This window comes from Fringilla coelebs (genome assembly GCF_963513975.1).
Source record: "Fringilla coelebs genome assembly, chromosome: 1".
NCBI classification, from domain to species: domain Eukaryota; kingdom Metazoa; phylum Chordata; class Aves; order Passeriformes; family Fringillidae; genus Fringilla; species Fringilla coelebs.
Genome location: NC_140028.1, coordinates 94,486,249 through 94,508,642, shown reverse-complemented (window position 1 = coordinate 94,508,642; position 22,394 = coordinate 94,486,249). Strand labels below are relative to the sequence as shown.

Below are 22,394 nucleotides of genomic sequence, written 5' to 3'. Positions count from 1 at the left end.
CCTTCTTTCCTCTCATACAGGATCAAAGCATGGAGAGTGGAGAGAGCTGACCTGCTTCTCTCTGCAGTCAATGGGTGAGCTCCTGTGATTTTGCCAGCTCAGTGGCTCTAAGACAAAAGTAGGAGGAAGTGAAGGAAGACTGTTTGGCAGCCCACAGTTATGTGGAAGTGGACACAGCAAAAAAAGTGAGAGAGGGCTGCGTGAAGAAAAAGAGGAAATACTGAAACAGTCTAGAGGAGGTAAAGGGGAGCAAATAATAGCCACAAAAATAAGGAAGAATAAAGCCTGATTAGGGAAGAAGGAAAATAGTAATTGAAGCACAGTTGTGTTTATATTTTCAGTAACGTTTAGATGTAATGTGAGTCAAACAAAAGCAGAAAAGTCTGACCATGGGTAAATATAGGCAAGTCTAAAAACGAAGTAAATAATTACAGTTCAAAACCAAGCACATAGAAAATGCAACAGCAGAATAATTACAATGCTTTTGGCTATTTTCTCTGAGCAGAACTGCTGTTTTATTGTCAGTCAGGATAACTTCAAAAATGGAAGCTCTTTTCTCCACATCACAATAATTAGATGTATTTATTTCTTGAATGAACAAAGACCTTTTAATTTAGAAAAAATGGCAAAGAAGTAAATGAGACTCATAAAGAGTGCAACCTAATGTGCTTCATTTGGCACGTATTTTAAATTTGAAACCATCATGTTTACATTTTAAAAACTATCTCTATGCAAGGATCTCACTCCAGTTTGCAGTTCTGTCACAATTTAAAGAGAATTCAGCCTGATTAGGACACAGAAAAGGTGATAAAGGAAATGTTCTGATGATTTATCAAGTTGTTGACTTCCCTTGAAGACAACACAAAGGTAAGGCCACAAGTAAGTGGAAAGAGAGATACTGAGCCCCTCTATTTTTCCATAATGTAAACCAAGCAGCACAGAGTTCTGAGATGACAGCCTAGCTTAGCATAGGGTCCTATTCCTTGCTGGCTTTCTTGTAAGTGAGCTCAATTATACTTTTTGATGCAATAATTTCTTTAAGCTCAAATGCATGGAAAGTAAAGTTGTTACCCTAGTGGTCTTTAGTCCTGCATCTTTTGGCTGAGGCAGTTCAGTGCCAACTTACGAGCATGTGTCTAGATCATGAATCTCTGTCTCTCTCTGAAGATCTTGGTTGGTCCTTCTTCCAGGTATTAAAAATTCAAAACCCCGGTATAATTGCAAATAGCACCTTTACTGCTGTAAACAGCGCATAAACCTATCTCACTTCCTTATTGCATTCCCAGTGCCGCTGGTTATCCCACCAAGTCTGCATGTAGTTAAACTGTGCATGGCCCTGCAAGTTAAAGGTGAAGTTTTGACCTGTGGGGAATGAATTTGGAAAGAGAAGCTTCATTTCAAGCCAGCTGAAATGCTAAAATACTCTGAATTAGATCCATTGCCCTGAAATGAATAATAATAAAAAATATAAAGAAATTAATAAAACATTAGTTTTTCAGGATCTCTGAAATCTCCTTATATGGAAGTGTGTAAATTAAAACTGCACATATTGTTTCAGTTAGAATAAACTAAAAATTTAGAGTTAAATCTCAGGTTTTGTAGCTCTTCTTTGCTTATGCAAAATGGTCAGCTATATGAAAAGCAAAAGAATTGCCAATAAAAAGAAAATACCACAGCCGATACCTGAGACCTCTACACCTGCTAGTTAGTTAATAGCCAAAGACAAAAAAAAATTAACAAATATGATTTTGTGTGGTAGTTTAAGACTATTTGAAGGTAAGTAGGATTGAATAATGCAAAGAATATTGCAAAACAAAAGACACTTCATCCATTGAAGGGAAAAAAATAAGATGCAAAAAAGAGGGCTAGGATCAATATTGAATTATGAGAACCAAATCATGTTAATTCTTAAAACTACAAATGAAGAATGTTAGACAAATAAAATCTGCACTGATCAGTACCCTGCCAGAACAACTGGTAAAGAAGTCACACTAAATAAATAGAGGCTATAGTCAAAGACAGAGAGGGGAAAAGTCTTAAAAAAAAATAAAACAAAACAAAACAAAAAACAAACAACAACAAAAAAAACCCCAAAAAAAACCAAAAAAAAAAAAAAAAAAAAAAAAAAGGAAGACTATGATCCTTTTGGCAAACACAAGTCCTGATGTTCTAGCCCAAATGAAAGTCAGTGATTTGGGTACCTATGACCAAACATAAAATTTTTCTATATTAATGATATCATTATCACATCTACTGCTGGAGAAGAGGTGCTGGAGAAGGGAAGGGAAGGGAAGGGAAGGGAAGGGAAGGGAAGGGAAGGGAAGGGAAGGGAAGGGAAGGGAAGGGAAGGGAAGGGAAGGGAAGGGAAGGGAAGGGAAGGGAAGGGAAGGGAAGGGAAGGGAAGGGAAGGGAAGGGAAGGGAAGGGAAGGGAAGGGAAGGGAAGGGAAGGGAAGGGAAGGGAAGGGAAGGGAAGGGAAGGGAAGGGAAGGGAAGGGAAGGGAAGGGAAGGGAAGGAGATCCCTGGCTGGTTTTGCACTTGCATTGGAAATAACTGTTTTATAGTAGCCCAGTAAATTTGTTTCAGACGGATGGAGCTGCTGTACAGACATAAAGTATCTTGTAAGGTCATATGGACACACATCTATGTTACACACCAATCTATTTTTTGAATCCTGAAAGCTGACTGATGGCTCTTAGTCCAGGATCTATATCCTTCTCTCAGTGGTTAGGCTCACTGCCATTTTAGGAGTGCTGCAAAGGCCAACAGTGGGACTCAGAGCTGGTTGGAGCTACACCTAAACTCCATTTGTTTCCACACACCCACCTTGCCTTGTTTCCACCTCTCCACCTATCCCAGCAGCCACACAGATGAGGGAGGGAAAAGTCCCTTGACAGCTAGTTGTCCCTCTTGCACATGCACAGGATTAGCTTCCCTGCCAATTTAGCTATTATCTGTCTAATCCTCCTTTTTGAATAATCTCCTTCGTGCCATGTATCTAAGTCCTATCTGAGCCACCTAATCAGGCTAAAGGCATAACTAGTTCACTCAGAAGATCCAGTGGGAAGCTCTGCAACTGGAATGGATCTTGGTCTAAAGAACTGACTTCTCCTGGACTAGTGTGAGTGGAGCCAAGGGAATGAGATATTCCAGAATAAAAGCAGGTGTGAAGTTTGAATATAGTGTCCGAGCTTAGGGGCATGTGAGTTGGCAGACAGGGATTAGGGAGAGATGTGTCAGGTAAACACAGAATAGGCAGGAATCATTTCTATGAGGAGGTTGAGGAGTGGAATGCCAGAAAAGCAGGAGAAAAGTGAGAGGTGGGCTTAAACTACTAACATTCACATTAGCATCAGAATTATGGTATCAAATCCACAATGAGATCAGAGACTAAATGGAAAAATCCTTCTTATACCGAATTTTCATGTACATTAGCTTTATAGTGTTAAATTATTAGAGTGTGTTCAGTGCTGTAAGCAGGTGGTACGTATGTGTGATCACCTCCCCTGAGGTCCTGATGGGTGCTGCTCTTGACATTTTGTGTCCAAGCACTTGTGCCCAAATGTATGCCGAGGCCTTACACTGTGCCTCTAAAGCAAACCTTAGGCTTTACTCCAGTTCAAGAGCTGCAAAAGTCTAGTGAGTTTGTGAGACACCTATTTCAGCACTCCTGCCTTCCCGTGAGAACTCAGCAGCACAATAGTTTGCCCCCTCCCCTATCAAGGCAGTAAATCAGTAAAATTTCCTCGTATCATGGGACATCTCTGGGACTCCTTATGTTTCTAAGCACACAAGTTATTTCTGAGAACAGAGCACAGCCCTTTGCACTCCTTTGACCACATTCTGACAGCTAAGGTCCAGCAGCGTACATGAACAAGCTAGATTTTTGTTACATAAAATAAAGGCTGCCATACTTTTTATTGGACTAGGATATCAGATTCCTAAGAGAAGTTATAATAGAATCAAGTTACAATGTCAGTGTGATAAAAAGTATCACATCATTGCTCTGTCCTTTTTACCTTATTCATTCACAGATTGAAGTTTCCTGGATTTCTGTCAAAAGAATTAGTCTTTTAAGAATAGAATAGACCAATGTCATCTTTATACAGTTTGGGAATTCATCTTGAGTAGCCCAGAGATTAACAATATCAGCGATAATTGAGTCAAAGGCGTCTATGGAATACACTAACAACAAAATAGGCCGTGGAACAAAGGACAGGTAATTCAACAGTGCACAACTGCTGAATAATCATTTTAACCTTACCAAGGGTCAGGATGGCAAATAAAATGAATAAAAAATGAATGAGTTTAAGGAAGGGATAAGGGAAAGAACAACAATGTACTCAGAGGGAACCAGGCAGTTTTGAAGAAAAATGTGTGCAGAACAGAAATTGTACAGCTGTTAACAGGAAGGAAAAATCGATTTTACACCACATAAAGGGATACATTTACATCATTATGATTATGTTGGGAAAGGATTAGAATTTCACTTTCCTCAAAGCATTCTTGCAATGTGTCATATGATTCTTCCTTATCTGATGATCATGATGATGCATAAAGAATAGCACCTCTCAAGCATCACTTTATTCAGTAACAGACCACCTTGTGTCCCTGAGCTCACTGACTGCCAGATCTCATGTCTTTGTTTTCCATAGGTAAATTTAATTAAACCAGCAGAAGTGGAGTTATAATGGTTCACAAGCCATGGAAGTAACTAAAGGGAGAAAAAAGCGTGGGGGAGGAGAGTTGAAAATGTGCACATATTCAGGAGCTCAGTAGGGTTAGATAGGCAGATCAATCCTAAAAGCGGCATAAGCAAGGGATACAGAAGAAAGCAAAACCCAGACAAGTGAATTCAGATGTTAGTGGCTTAGGAAAACACAGGCCATCATTGTAGAGAATACAGGTGTTTCAGGAATTGGGTAGTTAAACGGTTATTTGCTCTTTCTTTAAATACATTTTAAAAATCTATAATTGTGATTTGAATACAGGTAAAAGATATGATTGCACATGTGCAAGAACACGGTTGACCAATGCCCATAAGTAAATCCATTCCTTCTGTCCAGAATGAATATTTTCATTTAATCCAATTGCAAACTTTTTTTAGCTCCCACTACTTCATCCAGCAAGGAGTAACAGCAATGAGAATCACACCTCCAAAGAAACTAATCCAGACCCGGGGAGACTTAGAGGTGACATGTATGAGCTTCTCCCAACATCCTGCTCCTCCTTCTCAGCTACGTATGTGATCACTATTTTAAATTGTGCTTGCTGCCATATAAAAGCAAATGCAGCTACGAGCCCGGTGACAGTCCATTCTGCATGAAAACAATTTCAGCAAGTCAGAAATCAGCCTGGAGGCAGTTAACAGCAATGAGCTGTGTGTGGGAAGAAATGCCTTCACCTCCTGCCCAAGCATGGTCCCTGCCAACTAATGGGGACAGACATTCCTTACCGTTTGCTTCTCTACCTCAGATCTCCTTCACCACCCTGTTCTCTAGGACAGATGCAAGCCTTCCTCATCATCTTCTTACCCTGCATGTGCAGACACTTGGAACTGCAGAAGCTCAAAACAGTTCAGAAGAAGGTTCTGGCTGTGTTTGTATGCTGGTTGAATGGATGAGGGAAGAGAACATTTATTAGAGCTGGTGGTGGCCTAAGGAAGCTGTCGTGTTGAATATATGAAAAAAGTCATGAGGCTCTGTTTCAACTACAGCTTTGGTGCAGACCTGCTTCCTCCTCTTCCCCAGCCCAGCTCAGGAAAGCTAACTTTTATTAGAATAAAAGCTTTTATCTGAATGACAAAATTTAAGTAGAAAAATACCCTTAGAGGAGCTAGAGAGAGCAAAATCATCTGTGCCACATTCAATTCTCTGCCTGCAGCAGCCTTTCAGGTGTGACCGTCATCCCACCCAGTTCACTAATTGAGAAGCAGAAAAGTCTGCTGAGTTTCTCACACCCCTATGATATTTTTCCCACCACCCTTCAGGCATGGCTGTCTGCTTCCAAGCCTTTCTTTCAGCCCCTTTTGGTCTCTGAAAGATACAAACTGAGCAGATCTGCAATGGCTCTCTGGATTCCAGTGGTCTGCCCTGAATCTGTTCAATGGTGTTTCAAAAATTTTCTTCAGTAAGTCAACCCAGCTTCTTCAAAGAAAATAAAGCCATATTATAACACATCCATAAACAGCAACAGCTGAGCCTCCAGTAGGGCTGAAAGGCCAATTTTATGCTGTCAGAACACAGGCAGTGAGTCCTGAAGTGCTGGTGGTGATCCTCTATAAGAGCTTTATTTAGCTGAGATACATTTTATATATTCAGAATGGGCCTATAGAATTTGTTACTGTACTACTGTAACTTGCAATAGGACAACATTTTTAGCAGTTGGTGGAGCAATTAGAGCTTTGAAGTTTGATGATGAGGCAAAACCAGGGCTGATAATTAAAAATGAGTGATTTTCAGAGTGTGAAACACTGAAGACAAGGAATAAATTGTAGATAAGGTTTGTCTGAAAGCATATAAGCCAAATCAAACAGTTAATGAAAAGCCTGTAGTCTGCACAAAATATATATGCACTGTGTATTACCTTTGTCTTGTATTCTTTGAAGACATTATAATCAGAGATTTTTCCCTAAATGCACAACAGTTCAGTTAGCTCTGTCACTCTCCTTCCTTCCTTCCTTCCTTCCTTCCTTCCTTCCTTCCTTCCTTCCTTCCTTCCTTCCTTCCTTCCTTCCTTCCTTCCTTCCTTCCTTCCTTCCTTCCTTCCTTCCTTCCTTCCTTCCTTCCTTCCTTCCTTCCTTCCTTCCTTCCTTCCTTCCTTCCTTCCTTCCTTCCTTCCTTCCTTCCTTCCTTCCTTCCTTCCTTCCTTCCTTCCTTCCTTCCTTCCTTCCTTCCTTCCTTCCTTCCTTCCTTCCTTCCTTCCTTCCTTCCTTCCTTCCTTCCTTCCTTCCTTCCTTCCTTCCTTCCTTCCTTCCTTCCTTCCTTCCTTCCTTCCTTCCTTCAAATTTCTTGTCTCCTCCTCAGTTATTTCTGTGCTGTTGTAAGGTTGCCTGCATCACTTTATGCCAGTTATTGCCTCCAGCTTTTGCTGCAACTCAAACCAACCATTTCTGGTCATTTTGGTAGCAACATTTTAATAAGTGACTAAAATCTCTGCATCATTCTGAGAAGAAAAAAACTGTTGTTCCAGTTCCTACATATAAACCACAAAATAACTTCTGGGGGACTATATAATGTAGTTCTACCACTCTGGGAGATATACAAACGTCAGGCACAAGCTAGTGAGAGTTTGCATTTAGAACAGAGAAACAGCTACCAAGTATATGGTCATTTTAGTGGCTGTGCCTTACTTATAGGTGTACATGAAAAGAAAAAAATGGAGACAAATCTACACCTTTCAGCCAAAGGTAAAAATTTAAAGGAGTACAGTATCTGACATCTTAACAAATAAAAGCAGCAATGTGATGGGTTTGTGATTTCTCTGAATGCTTTCAGTTACATTACAACTAGTTATTGAGTAATACATCCTGTGAACAGAACAGTACAACTTGCCAGTGTACAAAATAGCATGGACAGAAGCCAATTATAAGAATAATGATAGCAGAAGTCAAATACAAGCTGAGAAAAGCTTACCTCAAGTTAATGAACTGGCATATAGATGAGTTAAAAACAAAGCACAGGAAATCCATATTGAAATCCCTGGCAGAGTTTCAGCTCTACTGTAATGCTCTAATCATGAAAACTATAGTACATCAACTTTAAGTGCTCAGGAGAACAGTCAAATCTCTGTCTTGCAATGGAGAAACAGGGGCTTTTTACTGTTTTCCAATACCCTGTTAGGGTCTTGCTTTTACTGGGTCAATGAGCAATCAGGTATAGTATGGCTCGGAAATCCTAACCCAGCGGGCAAGTTCTAACCTTTGTAGACCAGGAATGGCCTATCAGCGCAGATTCTAAAGCTGTGGCATGACTTCAGCAGCTGAAATCTGCTTTTGGTTCTTATTTAATTGCCTAAAGTTTTCCTTTGCTGCTGTGTCTTGACTACTGTAATAATGTAATTCATTTGAAGCATTTGAGTGAAACTTTACATTTTAACATTCTCCATAAAAATCAATGCTAAGAAATTTCTATCAATATCTCAAGCCTCTGAAGACTTAACCCCAGCAGCAGTCAAGAGGTTTGACTGGCAGTCACCTCCTCAAAAACTGGAGAAGAATGCTTAATGCCCTGGCAGGCAGAATCTCATTGCTATCACAAAACAGGAGCCTGAAAAGCAGATGACTCAGAGGTATTGGCATAAGAATCCTCTAATTCCATATTATTTTCATGTAGTGTTGCTAGGTTTTGGGTGTTGTTTTCATTTGAATAGTCATTATAATGACTTGAAGTAGGTTTTAAATCTTGCAGGGATTTTCTCCAAAAATGAGCAGCATTTTATAGGGCAGGCTCCTCAAAAAGGAACTTGAAATGAGAAGAGTATTCTCCCTAGACTACAAGCAGAGCCAAAGAAGATTTCTAGGCAGTTTTGCAATGTGTTATTCTCTCAAAAGAATATACAGTGAAGGTATGTTTTTTCAAGTACCTGGTAGAATGTTTAGCCCATTTAAAATGCAGCTAACTGATCTTCTTAGAATAAATACTTTAATGTTTTAAAAATGGAAATGAGAAATGCAGACCAAATGCTGAATCAATTGTAATTTCTAATTCAAATCTGTCAAATTTTGTGCATTCCAATTTTTGAGAATGTTTTTTTAAAGATACAGTTCTGAATCCAATACCCTGTGCTCAGGGTAGTGAATTGCTAAATTAAACTGTCTACTGACATTTTTTTAGGAAAAAATGGAAGATAAATTGATTATCTTGGATGCTGGTATTCTGTAAGAATGAACATCCCCAAAGAGATTTCAAATGGAGCCTGTTGTCTTACTAATTTGCACACCATGCTACTTTTTTCCTTGATTAAAACCTTAGTAAGGAACTGCTCAAACCTTGGGAGTTGCTAGGCATAACTGAAGGCCAGCATGTGCCAAATATGCCACAGCACGGAGTCTTTAGTTGTCATCCAGCATACTGTGTGCAAGCAATTGGCAAGCCTCTCCCCCCTCTACCTCCCAGGACTTTTGTTATTGAATTGCTACATAGTGTATCTTAGCCTAATTGAACTCATTACTTAAGGGACTACTCTGTCTGCACAAGTATTCAGGAAATATTATTCCCGAATAACCACGAATAACATTCTTTTGCTTGAATAAGAGTGGGCTAGATAATATGCCTAGATAAAATAATGAATAAACAGGTGCTAAAAGATGCTCTGGCAGCTTCACTGAATCGGAAAACCTACAAGGAGCGATTCGCTTTTTGCACATTAGAGCTGGTGGAAGAAGCCCAGCTTCCCAGGAGCATGAGATGTGACCTATGAAATCACACACCTTGAGCCAAGTCCCTCATGGCAAGAGGGAAAGGTGCTGAATGGGATGGTTTGATGGAGGCCATTCCAGTTACTGCAAAAGTACAGCTCAATAAAAGCAGAATAGAAGATGACTCCACCTAAAAGCGTGTTTTGCTCGTCAAGAAAGAAATGTTTGTCCTCATAGGCTTTAATGATCTCCTTGAGCTGACCAGGACCAGGGCAGGCAGCCAGGAATTGCCCTACCAGACTGCAACATATTCACGGGAAGCTTTGACACAGTCTGACAGATGCACTCCCATTCAATATCCGAGGGATCTGAGGGGCAAGGGTCAATCTCAATATTCCCTTTGGATGTAACTGTCCTCTTCCAAGAGCATGAAAGAGTTTGAAATTATATGGATGCAGCTTCTGCTGGGACAGGTGACCTCCAGAGCAGGAACAGGTCTGAGATGCACTGGAGTATAGTTACACTTTGATTATCCCATGCTTGTTCCAGAGTGTACCGTGATTTATACCACAAAAAGTGCACTTAAAAATTTATGGTTTAAGAAAAGAGACAAGTGTCTTGCTCTGATGAAAAAGGAATGAAAATCACTACAGCCTTTTGATTTTGCCCATGCCAGTGTAAATGAGGGGTGATTCTGTAGAAATTAGAATATCTGTGCCCTGAAGAAAGATGAGTCCTTTTATAACTTCACTTATCAGGATGTGCTGAGGGTCATTTTCATTCCTCTTTTGGAGCCCTAAGGTAAGTTTTAGAAGTAATAATATATTTCATTTTTTTCTGAGACTGTGGAGTAGGGGTAAGCTGAAAAAATACTTGTGGCATTCATACAGGCTAACATGGACTAGAGGATATTTCTAGTTTCAGGAGCTCCCCAGCCTTAACAACTGAACTTGAAAAAGTGTTTCCTGAGTCTGAGAAGAAGCTGAACCCAGGGACATGCTGCTTGGCTCCCCTCAGATGCTCTTGACTTCAGGTAAGTCAATCCTTGTAAAAAAAATAAAGCTCATGATTGTTAATTGCATGGAGTAGTGGTTCTGTTTCCTTATGATGTGTATTTTTAAAAGCTAGTATCTTAAATTCTTGTGTTTTCTATTGTGTTTTATTCTGGTACTGTGCCTGTGTTTGTGCTTAACACCACTATTGCCATGATCTGCATGTTGGTTGCTAATCATGCAGTCTGTGATCTCTTTTTCTTCAATTTAGCAGTAGGGATATACAGGTAAAGCTACTTATTAAGATACTTGTGAAGAAAAGGCTACTTATTGTACTCATCTGAGCTTTACTTCCATCTCAGCATTATATGTGAGTTGTTCTATTGAAATAATAACAAAATTTGATTACTCCTTGTTACAATTGGTTTCTTGCATAGAAAACATTAGCCACTAAATGACTGGGTTTTTGGGAAAAGTAATATACTGCTATTTTTAAAAAGTATGTAAAATCAGAGTCAGCCTGAAAGAGTTTCCAGACATAGAGGAACTAAGAGTGGAACTAGTTGTATATATAACAGGCCCAAGACCTGAAGCTGATAAATTTGAGTGTTCAACATGTGGGTGTGCAGTAATCCCAGCTGGACAAACATTTAAAAATTCTTCCAAGTTTCAGAGTGCTGAATTTTGCTTCATTATGCAGTATCTTCTACTCATAGTCCCAGTGAAAGCAATTAACTGAAATTAGGGGGAGATATGAGTGGGGGCAATATGGCCTGGCTCCAAAATCAAAAAAGAAATTAATCTCAACATAATGCAAGGGCAGATGTGTGTACTGAGCAAATATAACACTACCTTAAAAGAAAACATGTGAAGAACACACACAGAAAGACAATGAAACCAAAGAAATGAACATAGCAGCACTGCTTTGCTGAAAAGAATCAGAAGACACATTATCACAGGGGAAACACTGGCAAACTGCTTCATGAGGACAGTAGGGCTTGGAGAAGAGGGATTCTGTAGGCTGCAGAGACTACCAGGCTCATTTACTCTACCTTCTGTGAGGCTGGAGTTGCAGCTTTTGTAATAACTTACTTTCAATGATAACGCATTGAAAAAAAATCCATTTAATGACTAATACTGATTGGCACGTGTCATTGCATTACTTAGGGCAAACTGGAGAACTGGGCTACTCAGTCTAAGGGAAAGTACTGCAGAGTGGCCCAGACTGTTGCCAAATATTGGAATAGATACCACATTTAATGGCACAAGATACATGAAAATCTCTTTGAAGATTTAACTGAATTTTCTTTAAAGAAATTTCAAAAGTGCACAGGGAGATGGATTCTCTTACCCATTAGATGCATTAGCTAATGCCTTAGTATAAAGCCCTTTGGTTTTAGTAAGCCTGTTTGGAATGGGATAGTGACACTAAAACCTAGGTGAAGGACTAAATTCTGACTGGGAAGTTATCTAGAAGATTATGTTGGGAAGAGTAATTTAATAGAAAATGGGCAGAAAAAAAGGCAGGTTCCAATCAAATTCTGCCTGCAAAACTCCTACCTGAAAATGTATATTCATCTTTTTAGGGTGTCTTTTCATAACTGCTCTTACAACAATTGCTTAAAAAAGCAAAACCCAAACCAATGCTCCTATATCAAGCACATTATTGAGAGTATAAAGTGTCAGAAACCTCCTGATGATCAAATGTGCCCATTTTATTCTCCACACACAGCAGGTAATGACATACAAATTCCAGCAGAGGTGTTCACTTACTCCAGTAGCAGCCTGTCTTAAATATGATGTTTATGTTAGTGTATCTATAGGTCTCATATGAAGTGTGCATTGTAGCAGAACAAGTGCCAAATGTTCAACAAAATTAGCTGAGCCATGAGTGCTAACAAATACACAAGGAAGACAACAACCTATGGCGTTTTTGCTGGTGACCAGCATGGAATGGGGTGATGGAGAGGAGTCAGTAATACCCAGAAGGAAAAGAAAGAGACATTCTTTAGACTAGATTCACCCACTCTTGCTCATATGTTTACTCCATGATGTGCCTGAGTGAAATCAGTGAGACTAATATCACTGATGACAATTCAATCAAAACTAACCAAAAACTTTCCTTAAAATCAAATAAAAAAGCCAAGACTATCAATAGAATTAATTGAGCCAATATATTTAGCACATGACCAGATGCTAAAGAGGCTGCTTAACACAGTCTGGTAAATCAGATACCTGTAAAAACATATTAACTATAGTTTGCCAGTCTGGGAAACAAATTACTTTCTGTTCAACATCCAAATGATAGCAAGCATTGCCTTTGGAATTATTTATTCATTTTAACATACTTATATACAGTGATCTTATTCTGATGTAGTAGTTTATTTCAACATAATCTAAGCAGACTTGTATGACTTACTGAAGGTTTTTTAATACATTTGAGACTTAGACACTTTCCTTACAAGCCTTCATAAATATGATAGCAACAATATGTCTTTTGTTGAGAGCCAACACCATTTAACGATGTTTAAGTTGCATCTGAAATGGGCAATTCTTGAGCAAAATATGCCACATACAGTTTGAAATTAATCTAAGTAGCTAAAGAAATTTAAAACATACATGTTTTAAGGTATATATATTATATATTGGTGTATAATAATGTATACACACACATGTATTTTAATGCTTATCTTTAATAGCAAAAAGTACAGTAGAATTCCACTGATGGCAAGATTTGATTGTAGAGTATCCATAGAAAATTGGTGCACTTTTTCTGAAAATCAATATAAGCTCAAAACAAAATGTGATACCAGATAATTCTCTGCCATAGCCTAAAACTGATAATCAATTTAAATATCTAAATAATTGAATTAAACCCTATAGTAATCAAATAGGCATTTGATAATGAAATATCTCCATTGAAAAACGTTACTGAGTAAAATTTTGTATCAGTCCCAACTAGGTGAGTGTACAACATTTAGGATAAGGCCTCTCAGTCCTGACTGGAGCTCATAGGTACTACTGGAGTACAAATAATAAATAATAGTACATGTACTGTAAAGTCTCTAAACTCAGTGATAATACCAAGCATTTTCCATCTTTGAAACACTATACAAACACAAAACTATTCCTCACAACACCCCTGTGAGGTAGGTACGAAAGTGTTACCCCATCTTACTGATGGGGCAACTCATCCCAATACTACAAGGTGCTAGCTGATGCTGCAAGGGGATTCCCAGAGGCCCCAGAAGTATGTTGTTCTTAAGCAAAATATTGGTCTAATAAAGAACTTGCCCACATCCTTAAAAATGTCAGTGGCACAGCCCAAAGCTGTTGGCTTTCATATTTGTCCCTTCGTCAATTGATTGAGACATTCTCCCTTTGAAAAAATAAGGTACTATGCATTGGTCCTGTGCCATGCACAAACATGTATTTTTCTTTTCGTAAGTCTGCTGATACCTTTCATCTCTGCAAAGGGAAGGCATTTCCCTATGAGTGCATACCTTATGTAGCAGAGCTGTAGCAGGAGTCTCCCATTCTTTTACTTATAGGCATAAAAATTACAGTTTCTTTTACTCATTTATGTGAATACTCTGAATGGTCATACGATGGCATCAAGTTATATATTAAGGGGCACAGCCATATATTTTTTTAGATTCAGCTTTCAGGACCTCCTTTAAAACTGGGATAATCCTGTGGAATGTACTAAAATATATGTATTCTCTTTTCCCTCTTTTTAAAAATAAAGTCCAGAATGCTTTTGCTTAGACATACTTTAAAATACTGTATAGCTAGCCATTGCTTTGAGGATGCATAAAGAAAAGCAAGACATCTGAACATGGAAGCAATCCCTCTTGCACCAGAATAAACCTGGAGTATCTCCACTAAAGGCCGTAGAGCTTCAGTGGTGTAAAAGCAGGCAGAGTGAGGTCAGGATCAGGACTTCCATGCTCCTGCCCATCTGTGGCTGCCCTCTACCAGCAGCACTAATGAGCTTCATGCCTTCATCTGCAGGAGGGAGTGTGAATGGCATGTTTGCCAGCAAATCCTGTGAGCTATGCACATACCTGATCACATCACTGAAGACTTCATCACTCATTATGCTAGTGTTACACATAGACGTAAAAAACAGGCAGCTCTTTTGACCTCTGCAGAATTAGAGAAAAAGGAAAAAAATAAACCACAGTATCTTCAAAATGACAGAGTACATGCAGAGAAGTAAATTGAAGGCAACAGAAAAACAGCGCAAATGCAGCTTTAGAAAAACAAAGCTTTTGCCAAAAGAGAAAGGAAAAAACAGGTAAAGGAACAGGTAATATATTGAGTCCTAATATATACAAAATTAAAAAAAAATGAATTGGGTAAAAATTAAGTTATTTCAATCATTTAATAAATGCTGTCTAATAACTCATGGGAAAAATGGAAGTGAAAACTTTGAAAGCCTTTCTGGAACACTCCCCTTTAAAAATCATAACAGGCAATTTTTCTGATCATATATAGAGTTCCTAATGGCTATCCTTTTAAACATCTGTAATTCAACAGACTTTGGCCATTTTAATCTGTGTAGCATATTTTGTTATTTAATGTCTTCATATGATAAAAAAAATAACCCATACATATTTAAAAATAGATACCATTCTGCTTTCATCCTTTTTTTTGTGGGGGGAGGAGGGGAAAGCAGGTAATTTTCCTCTTGTGTTTTGAACAGAACCATAGCTATCAGCTCTCCTTTGCTTTTCTTCTCTTTTGCATATCATGTTTTCTCTCAGCAAGACTCAGGGACGTGCACGGAGGAAGAAAAGCACAAATCTATCATTGTTGTTGAGTCACCTGAGGAAACTCATACCTTCTTTGGGTTTGTCTTATAAAACACAGTATCTGCATAACAAGGCCACTGAAAAATGATTAATACAGATTTTTCTCTTTTATTTATCTTTTGTCGGTTTTAAATGCAGCAGGCATTCACCATCGGAATATAACAGCTTGGAGTTTACTCGAACATACAGCTTTTTTGCAGGAGATACGTAACCACATGCCTAACCTTAAGAATGTAAATACTTTTATTTAAATCAATGTGAAAAAATAATTTGGTTAAAGTTAGACATGCTTTGATAGTTGAGGATATTGGAAAAAAAGACAAAACAAAACCGTGGGTTTAAACGCATAGGTTATGTCATTTGGAATGAATGGATGCGAGCTGTCAATTTTTTTCCTTTTTGTATTTTAGAATTTGAACTGCTCCTGACAAATTTGTTCACAAATTTTATCATGCAGTGTATCGTGAATACTAGGCAGATGTTTGAACAACCTGAAAAGGAGGCTTTTTCATTAGAGAGTACAGGATAAATGTTCAAAAAGTAGTCAATTTGAAACATTAGTCATTCCAAAGTCTGTTTTCCCCCCTCCAAAATTTTCTTTTTGGTGTCTTTTTAGTTGTACTACCTTGGGATAAACGCTCTTAAAATTTATTTTCATTGGAAAAGATATTTTAATCATTCTATCCCTTTGCACTGTTAATATAAATTAGAAAAACATTTGAATATACGGTGTCGACCTTACTCTGATTTTCAGATGCAATGATTAGAAGTCATTGACACCAATCTACCACGAGTGACCTTAGTCTCATATCTTGTTCTGTTATTAGAGTAATCAAGGAACGCAATTCAGAAATAATATTACATCCTGCATTTTATTCAATTCCATATGACAAAAATAGTAACCTAGACTAAGACATCCATTTCAATCAGTAGATGTGTCAAGCCAACAAGATTTAATAATAAAAAATATTGGATCTAGGTAACAATTCCCAGCTGTTTCAGGGAGGCTCCTAGCCCTACATGGTATCACAGTATAAAAATAGTGTCTCTCTTCACCATGCAGAGAGGAATGGCCTAACCCTGAATACAAAATGGGGTCAGTCTTACTGTACCATCATCAACCATCTTATTTACAGCACTATACATATTTTTTCTCTTTTTCCTTTTTCATTTTTTCTTCTCTATTTTCCTTCTTTTTTGTTTTTTTCTTTTTTTTTTTTTAAGTTATACACATCCTTTAGGGAATAGAGATAACACTACATGGTACCAAATACTAACAAAAAAAAAAGTCACACCAAAAATTACACAGATAAATAAAAACATTCAATTGCTGAAATACAGCAACATTAAGCCACCTCAGTTTTCTTTTTCTTTAATGCTTGGAAACACCCCTAACCACCCACACACTGTGGCAAAAAATTATGTTGTATTGTAGAGGTGTTACAGATATATAATTTTGCTCAGATATAGATATATATTTATATCTATATATCTCTATCTCATCATTGTAGAAAATGGAGCTGTAGAGTTCATCGTTCATTTCCGATAGAAACAAACATCTAATAAGTCTTTGAACCTCTTTTCACTCCATTATGTGATGGCAGAAATAGTCCATCCTCTTACAGTAATGGTTTCTGTTTTATAAGAAAGATTGTCCTATTTTTCAGTCTTAACTGAGAAGACCTCACTGTCTGATTCGTTCTTCAGGGGCATGAAACTCCTTGCGCTGTTACCCAGCTACCCATAATGTCCCTCGAGCAATTCTGCTGGACGGAAGTTCTGAGTGTCAACTCCACCATGCTTGTAATGCACAAAAATGAGGTAGTACACAAAACATTTACTGTTCAAGTTTTGATTAAGCCCCAGTCTCCTCAGCATTCCCCGCTTAACTTATGAGTGGAACCAATCCCTTTGTTTACTCAGCGTAATTCCAACAATGCAATCAATGTAAAATTATATTTGATTAATCAGAGTACATTGTGCTTTGGAGCAATCTGAAAGGATAATCAGACAGTTGGAAATAAGTACAGAGCATTTGTGTGTTACTACTGCTCACGCTGCCCGAAAGTTCTTCTTTTGTTCCCACTATTATTAGGCAGTCAGCATCTTTCTTATGGTTATGTGTGAAAGAGACAGAACAGATTACAGGAAAATTAAACCTACATAATGTTTTCCTTCCTCTATCCTAGACTTGTATTAATATCACACTCCTAAGATAAATGTAACAGAATTCTGTCAGGGGTGGTCACGCTTTTAAGTGGGCGTCGCAGAGAAGTTAAATGAATCATTTCCCTTTAAGGAACGGCAGTCCCCATATTTCCTAAGGATCTGACAGTTCTCTGCAATTTTCTGCTTAGTTGATAGAGATCTCTCATTGTCTGAATTTAAAACAAAACAAGAAACTGCAACAGGGTCCTCCTCCTTATTCCTTAAGTCAAAGTACTATTTATAAAATAGTTGACATCTTTGTTCAGTTTCAAATTATAGACAAACCTCCCTAATACAAAATACTAAAAGTGCAATAGTATAAATTAAGAGTTTGCAACCACATTATACAAACATTACCTTTTTATTGTGCAGCTTTGATAACACGGAGTATTTACTCACAACTGTTTATAATGTTGTGAATAATTTATGGTGCTAAGGTTTGTCTGTAACTTGTTTTCCAATCATTGAGCTAAAGTCCACACTACATTTTTTTTCATTTAATAGAACAACTGTCCACATAGCAGCTACAAATATTTAAATAAAAAAAAAGGTTTGTTACTGACAGGTACTTGCACATGAAAAGCATGCTATCTTTCCCAATAAAACTTCACAATTTTGCCTGCATTGAAAGAAACCACTTATTCATAGTAAAACAAAACTTGCTTAAAAAAAAAAAAACAAAACAAAAGAAAAAAGGAAAAAGAAAAAAGAAAAATCACATAGCCAGATGTATTTTGCAGTACAAAAGCTTCATTTAAGTTTGGGGCTAGTATATTGTCTGTTACCCGCATAATCTTAACATTATAAATACTACAGACAAGGATACTGTAATAATACACAGCATTGGGTACTAAATCACTTATTTAAGATTAAGATTCCTAAAAACATAGTCCAAGTTGCTAACTAATTTGAACAAAACCAGCAAATAAGTGTGACAGAATGCCGCAATGAAGCCCCCCTTTCTCAGGTGATAGCAAGTTTTGTAAGAAGCAAAGTGAATGTAGACTAGCCTCTTTCTGTTTCTAATGAAGTTATCCCATAACTGGTTTGTTTGTTTGTTTTCTGTTAAATTAAAAGGTTTCAAAGTTCTCAATAACAGTCAAACTCACTGTTGAAAGAAGTACCATGCAGATCTTGCAAGACAACTTTTCAGCAGCCACAAAAAGTTATGTATTTCTGCTATGGGTAAAATTTTAAAGGGAACCTATGCATTTAGGTCAGTAAACTAACGCTTAGCTTCAAAAGCTGTACATGGAAAAGGACAAGTGTTGTGTCGAGTAGAGGTCCAACAGTTATTCGGAATGAATGCTTTTAATTTATGCCAATCTCTTTATTATCCTCAATAAATCTGGTGAATGGACGACTGGCTCCCGTCTCAGAACTTGCTTTGTCCAGACTGACAATGGGAGGGCTGCTGCCCGTGCGAGCTTTGTCCATGCCACCGGTAAGGTTACTTAGAGGCGGGATGGCGCCTCCGCCTAGACTTACTGGGAGCTGAGGAATGCCTCCGTTCTGTATGACAGAAATCTCATTGTTCTTCATAGCAAGTCCGTTAGTGATAGCTGCAGCATATTGGTTCCAAAAATTGGGGTCAACATTCATGGCCCGAGCTGCCAAATCCTTCTGGAACATCTCGGAGAACTTGAGAGCATCGCCACCGAGCAAAGCCATGGGGTTTTCCACGGAGAGGCGTCGGCCACGGCGTGCAGGGGCGTTATTCCACATGTGAGTTCCCATGTGAACCTGCAGAGTGAACAGGGAAGAGAAGCACCCCCAAGTTAGCACATTCTGGTGAGGTGTCTAGTCTGAAATGCTGTTACTTAGAGTAGTGCTTGCTTTTTTTAAAAAATGCCTTTTAATTCGCATTGAAAAAAAACAGTTCCAGTAAGGACACAGTTCTAAGTTCCAGTCAGCCCACACAAAGAAAACCCAGATCCGTGGTAGTTTTTTTCAATGTGCATTTGCTTCTTCTCAGTGAAAACAAACAGCGCTGTAAGACTAAAGGATACATACTCTCTTGGGTTAGACAATCTCACATGCAAGCTGGAAGTGCTCACATGCTGAAGATTACCAAGGGCATTACTCATACTAGGAGATGGGTGGTTTTTCCCTTTTCCTTTTTTCATCCTGTCTGTTTTCATGTTTTATCTCATCTCAGAAGAACTGATTGTTTTGCTAAATTTAGTATTTTTAAAAAGGACATTTAAAATATCTTCCCCAGGCTGAGTCCTGATGATTAACCAAACGGCAGGAATAGGAGCGATCAGTCCTGTAGTAACCCATTTTAAATCTGGGAGAAACAGCTTTCTGCCCTGCAATTGCTGCAGAGTGGAATAGGAAATAGAAATTGGGGAGGCACCCAAGGAGCTGAGCAAGCTCTGCGTTCCTGGTTTATAGCAAGGTTATTTTGCATTGATGGTCCATAAGTACTCTCAGAATATGTCCACCAGCTGACTGGGTGTGCCATCACATCAGTCAGAACTACAACACGCCTGCATGTACAGCTGGAACCAGTTTTAAAGTTTGCATCGTTGCACAGCCACTTTCCAGTCCTTATCTTCTACACAGTGAAAGCATAAACAACCACCACCGTACAGCAAGCATTTCCTTGAAGCTCCCTTCTCACCTGTCTTTGGGACAAACACTTAGCACTAAAAATTGCTGAATTCAAGAGCAGTGCTCTTTAAATCCCCCCCTCCCCAAGCCTTTACAGTTTCATGTGGCCTCTTACCTTAAGATTCCCCTTTGTGGTAAAAGCTCTACCACAGATTGTGCAACCAAACGGTTTTTCACCGGTATGGGTGCGCTCGTGTATCTGCAGTGCACTTGCTGAGGAGAAGGTCTTCCCGCACGACTGACAGTTGTGCTGCTTGGGAGTCCGGCGAGGGGGGGGTGCCAGCATAGGGGTGATCCCCGGACTCATCACTGTCTGTGGTGCAGCAGGAACCTGGATTCCAGCTGGAAGCGAGGGAACCTCACCCAAAGAGATCGGCTTGCTGTGACCATTCACTTCCATTTTGATCATGGTAGGTGCTGTACTGGTGACCAGGCTAGGAGTACTTTGGCTGGGACCTAGAGTAAAGTTGGGTTCAAATAACTGAGAAGGCAGCTCTTTTAATTTGTGCGTCAGTAAGTGTTGTTTTAAATTACCCATAGTGGAACACCCACGACTGCAGACTGTACAAACAAATGGACGTTCTTTAGTATGGCTGCGGTAGTGAATTTCCAATGCACTCTTACAAGCAAAAGGCTTGCCACAGATATTACAAACAGTACTTTTAAACTTACCACGTTCTCTGTTCAGGAACAGCAGACTAAAAGGAGCCTCCTCTTTGATGACCGGTCTTCCCGGGTTGGTGGATGTCAGGTCTAATGCGCCTCCATTTTCAGTTGTGGGTGGTGGACTGTCTGGTTTTTCTGTCTTTAATTGTATTTCTTGTGGCTCTTCCTGGTTACTGAGACCGGGGGACTTTGATCTGAAACTTTCACTATTGCTATTCACAGGAGACAAAGCTTGCATGGAGGAAGAAGACTCTGACATTGCAGGGCTGCCTGCACTCTGGCTTTCAAGATCACCAACGGCTGATGAGGAGTCATTGCTCAAATGGTCACTTTCCCCTGATCCATTTTCTATGGATTTTAAACTGGTCAGCTGCTGACAGTTCATGACAGAATCAATCATTTTCATTTGATTCTCCAAAGCAGCAATACTGGAGATCACAGAAGGGGGTGAAGAAGGACATGACCCAGAGTAAGAGATAAGGGGTTTGGATGAATCACTTGCCGTGTCCTTTAGTTCCGGGTCCTCCTCCATAGAATTTTCATCAATGTCATCATCGAAGTTGCTCAGTGTGTCAACATTCTTCTCGTCATAGGAAAGCTCTGAGTCCATGGCATCCTGGAAGCCCTCTGGTAGCGGCGTGTTTGGAATTTGCCCACCCATATGCATACGAATGTGCTGCTGAAGAACAACCGCGTTTGTAAATTTCTTCTGACAAATGGGACACGAGTGCTGTACTCTAAGTGGTGGCTTTGCTCGATGAACTCCAAAATGTGTTTTTAGATTGCCTTTTGTAGTAAAGGCACGTCCACAAATTTTGCATTTAAATGGTCTTTCTCCTGTATGTGTTCTGTAATGCATCTTGAGAGCACTCTGACAACTAAGCACACGGTGACAAATGACACATTGATTCGGATCTGTCATCTTCTTATCAATGTTCTCCACTAGCTGTTGTAGTTTTGAGGTTTCTGATGTTTGCATAGAGTCTAGCAGACCACCAAATGGAAACTTTGCCTTAAACTGGTCAGACACTGCTGGAAGCACAGGGTTCGGGAGGCTTGTTGCAACACTGCTGTCTGTAACCACCGTAGGAATTGAAGATGTGGCAGCTGCAGAAACTTGCACACCTGCAGAAAGGTCCCCGAGCCGCGTGCTCGTGGGAGGCAGAGTGACAGGTTCTGCCTTGGTCAGAGATGAGCCACTCTGAACGGGCTGTGGGGATTCAGCAGATGCCGGAACGCCCGACTCAGAAGTGTTGAGGCTCGGGGATAGAGAAGTGCATTCACTGGAGGCAGGAGAAGGCCTCTGGGGTGACCTGTTCATAGGCGTGATACTTGGAGAGTCTCCGTAACTGTTCACACCAGGAATAGTGGGGGGCAGCTGGAGCCCGATGGAAGTCGGAACGGTTGGTAAAACAGGTTTACTGTCTAACCACGTTGTGACCGGCTTTTCAGGGGGCAGCGACATCCCATACGGGATTCCAGAGCAGGTGGGCACATTGTCGAGGTATTCTGGAACAGGATAAGGGTTCATCTGAATATGAGGGTATTTCTCTTTATGCCTCTGAAAATGAACTTTCAGGTTGCCCTTAGTGGAAAAGCGGTTTCCACATATGTTACACTTAAAAGGTCTTTCGCCTGTATGCGAGCGGAGGTGAATCTGTAAAGCACTGTCACTTCCAAAGACCTTGGCACAAAACCGGCATTTATGTTTAAAAAAGGGATCCTCGGAGCTTGACTT

General features: G+C 39.3%; 1 protein-coding gene across 2 annotated transcripts in view; it reads right to left on the bottom strand.

Moving 5' to 3' along the window:
- Positions 1–18,685: 18,685 nt before the first annotated feature.
- Positions 18,686–22,394, bottom strand: part of SALL3 (spalt like transcription factor 3) — a gene marked incomplete at its 3' end in the record, with an annotated part of 20,651 nt that continues 16,942 nt past the window's right edge. The window contains exons 2-4 of one of the 2 annotated variants that reach the window (XM_084208483.1): positions 20,663–22,394; positions 20,106–20,446; positions 18,686–19,117 (exon numbers count right to left, since the gene is read on the bottom strand). The exon at positions 20,663–22,394 is cut by the window's right edge and continues 1,205 nt beyond it. In XM_084208483.1, coding sequence (XP_084064609.1) covers positions 18,686–19,117; positions 20,106–20,446; positions 20,663–22,394 — 2,505 coding nt within the window. Of the gene's footprint in view, positions 19,118–20,105 lie in introns of both variants that reach the window. The other variant, XM_084208482.1, reaches the window with a different exon arrangement.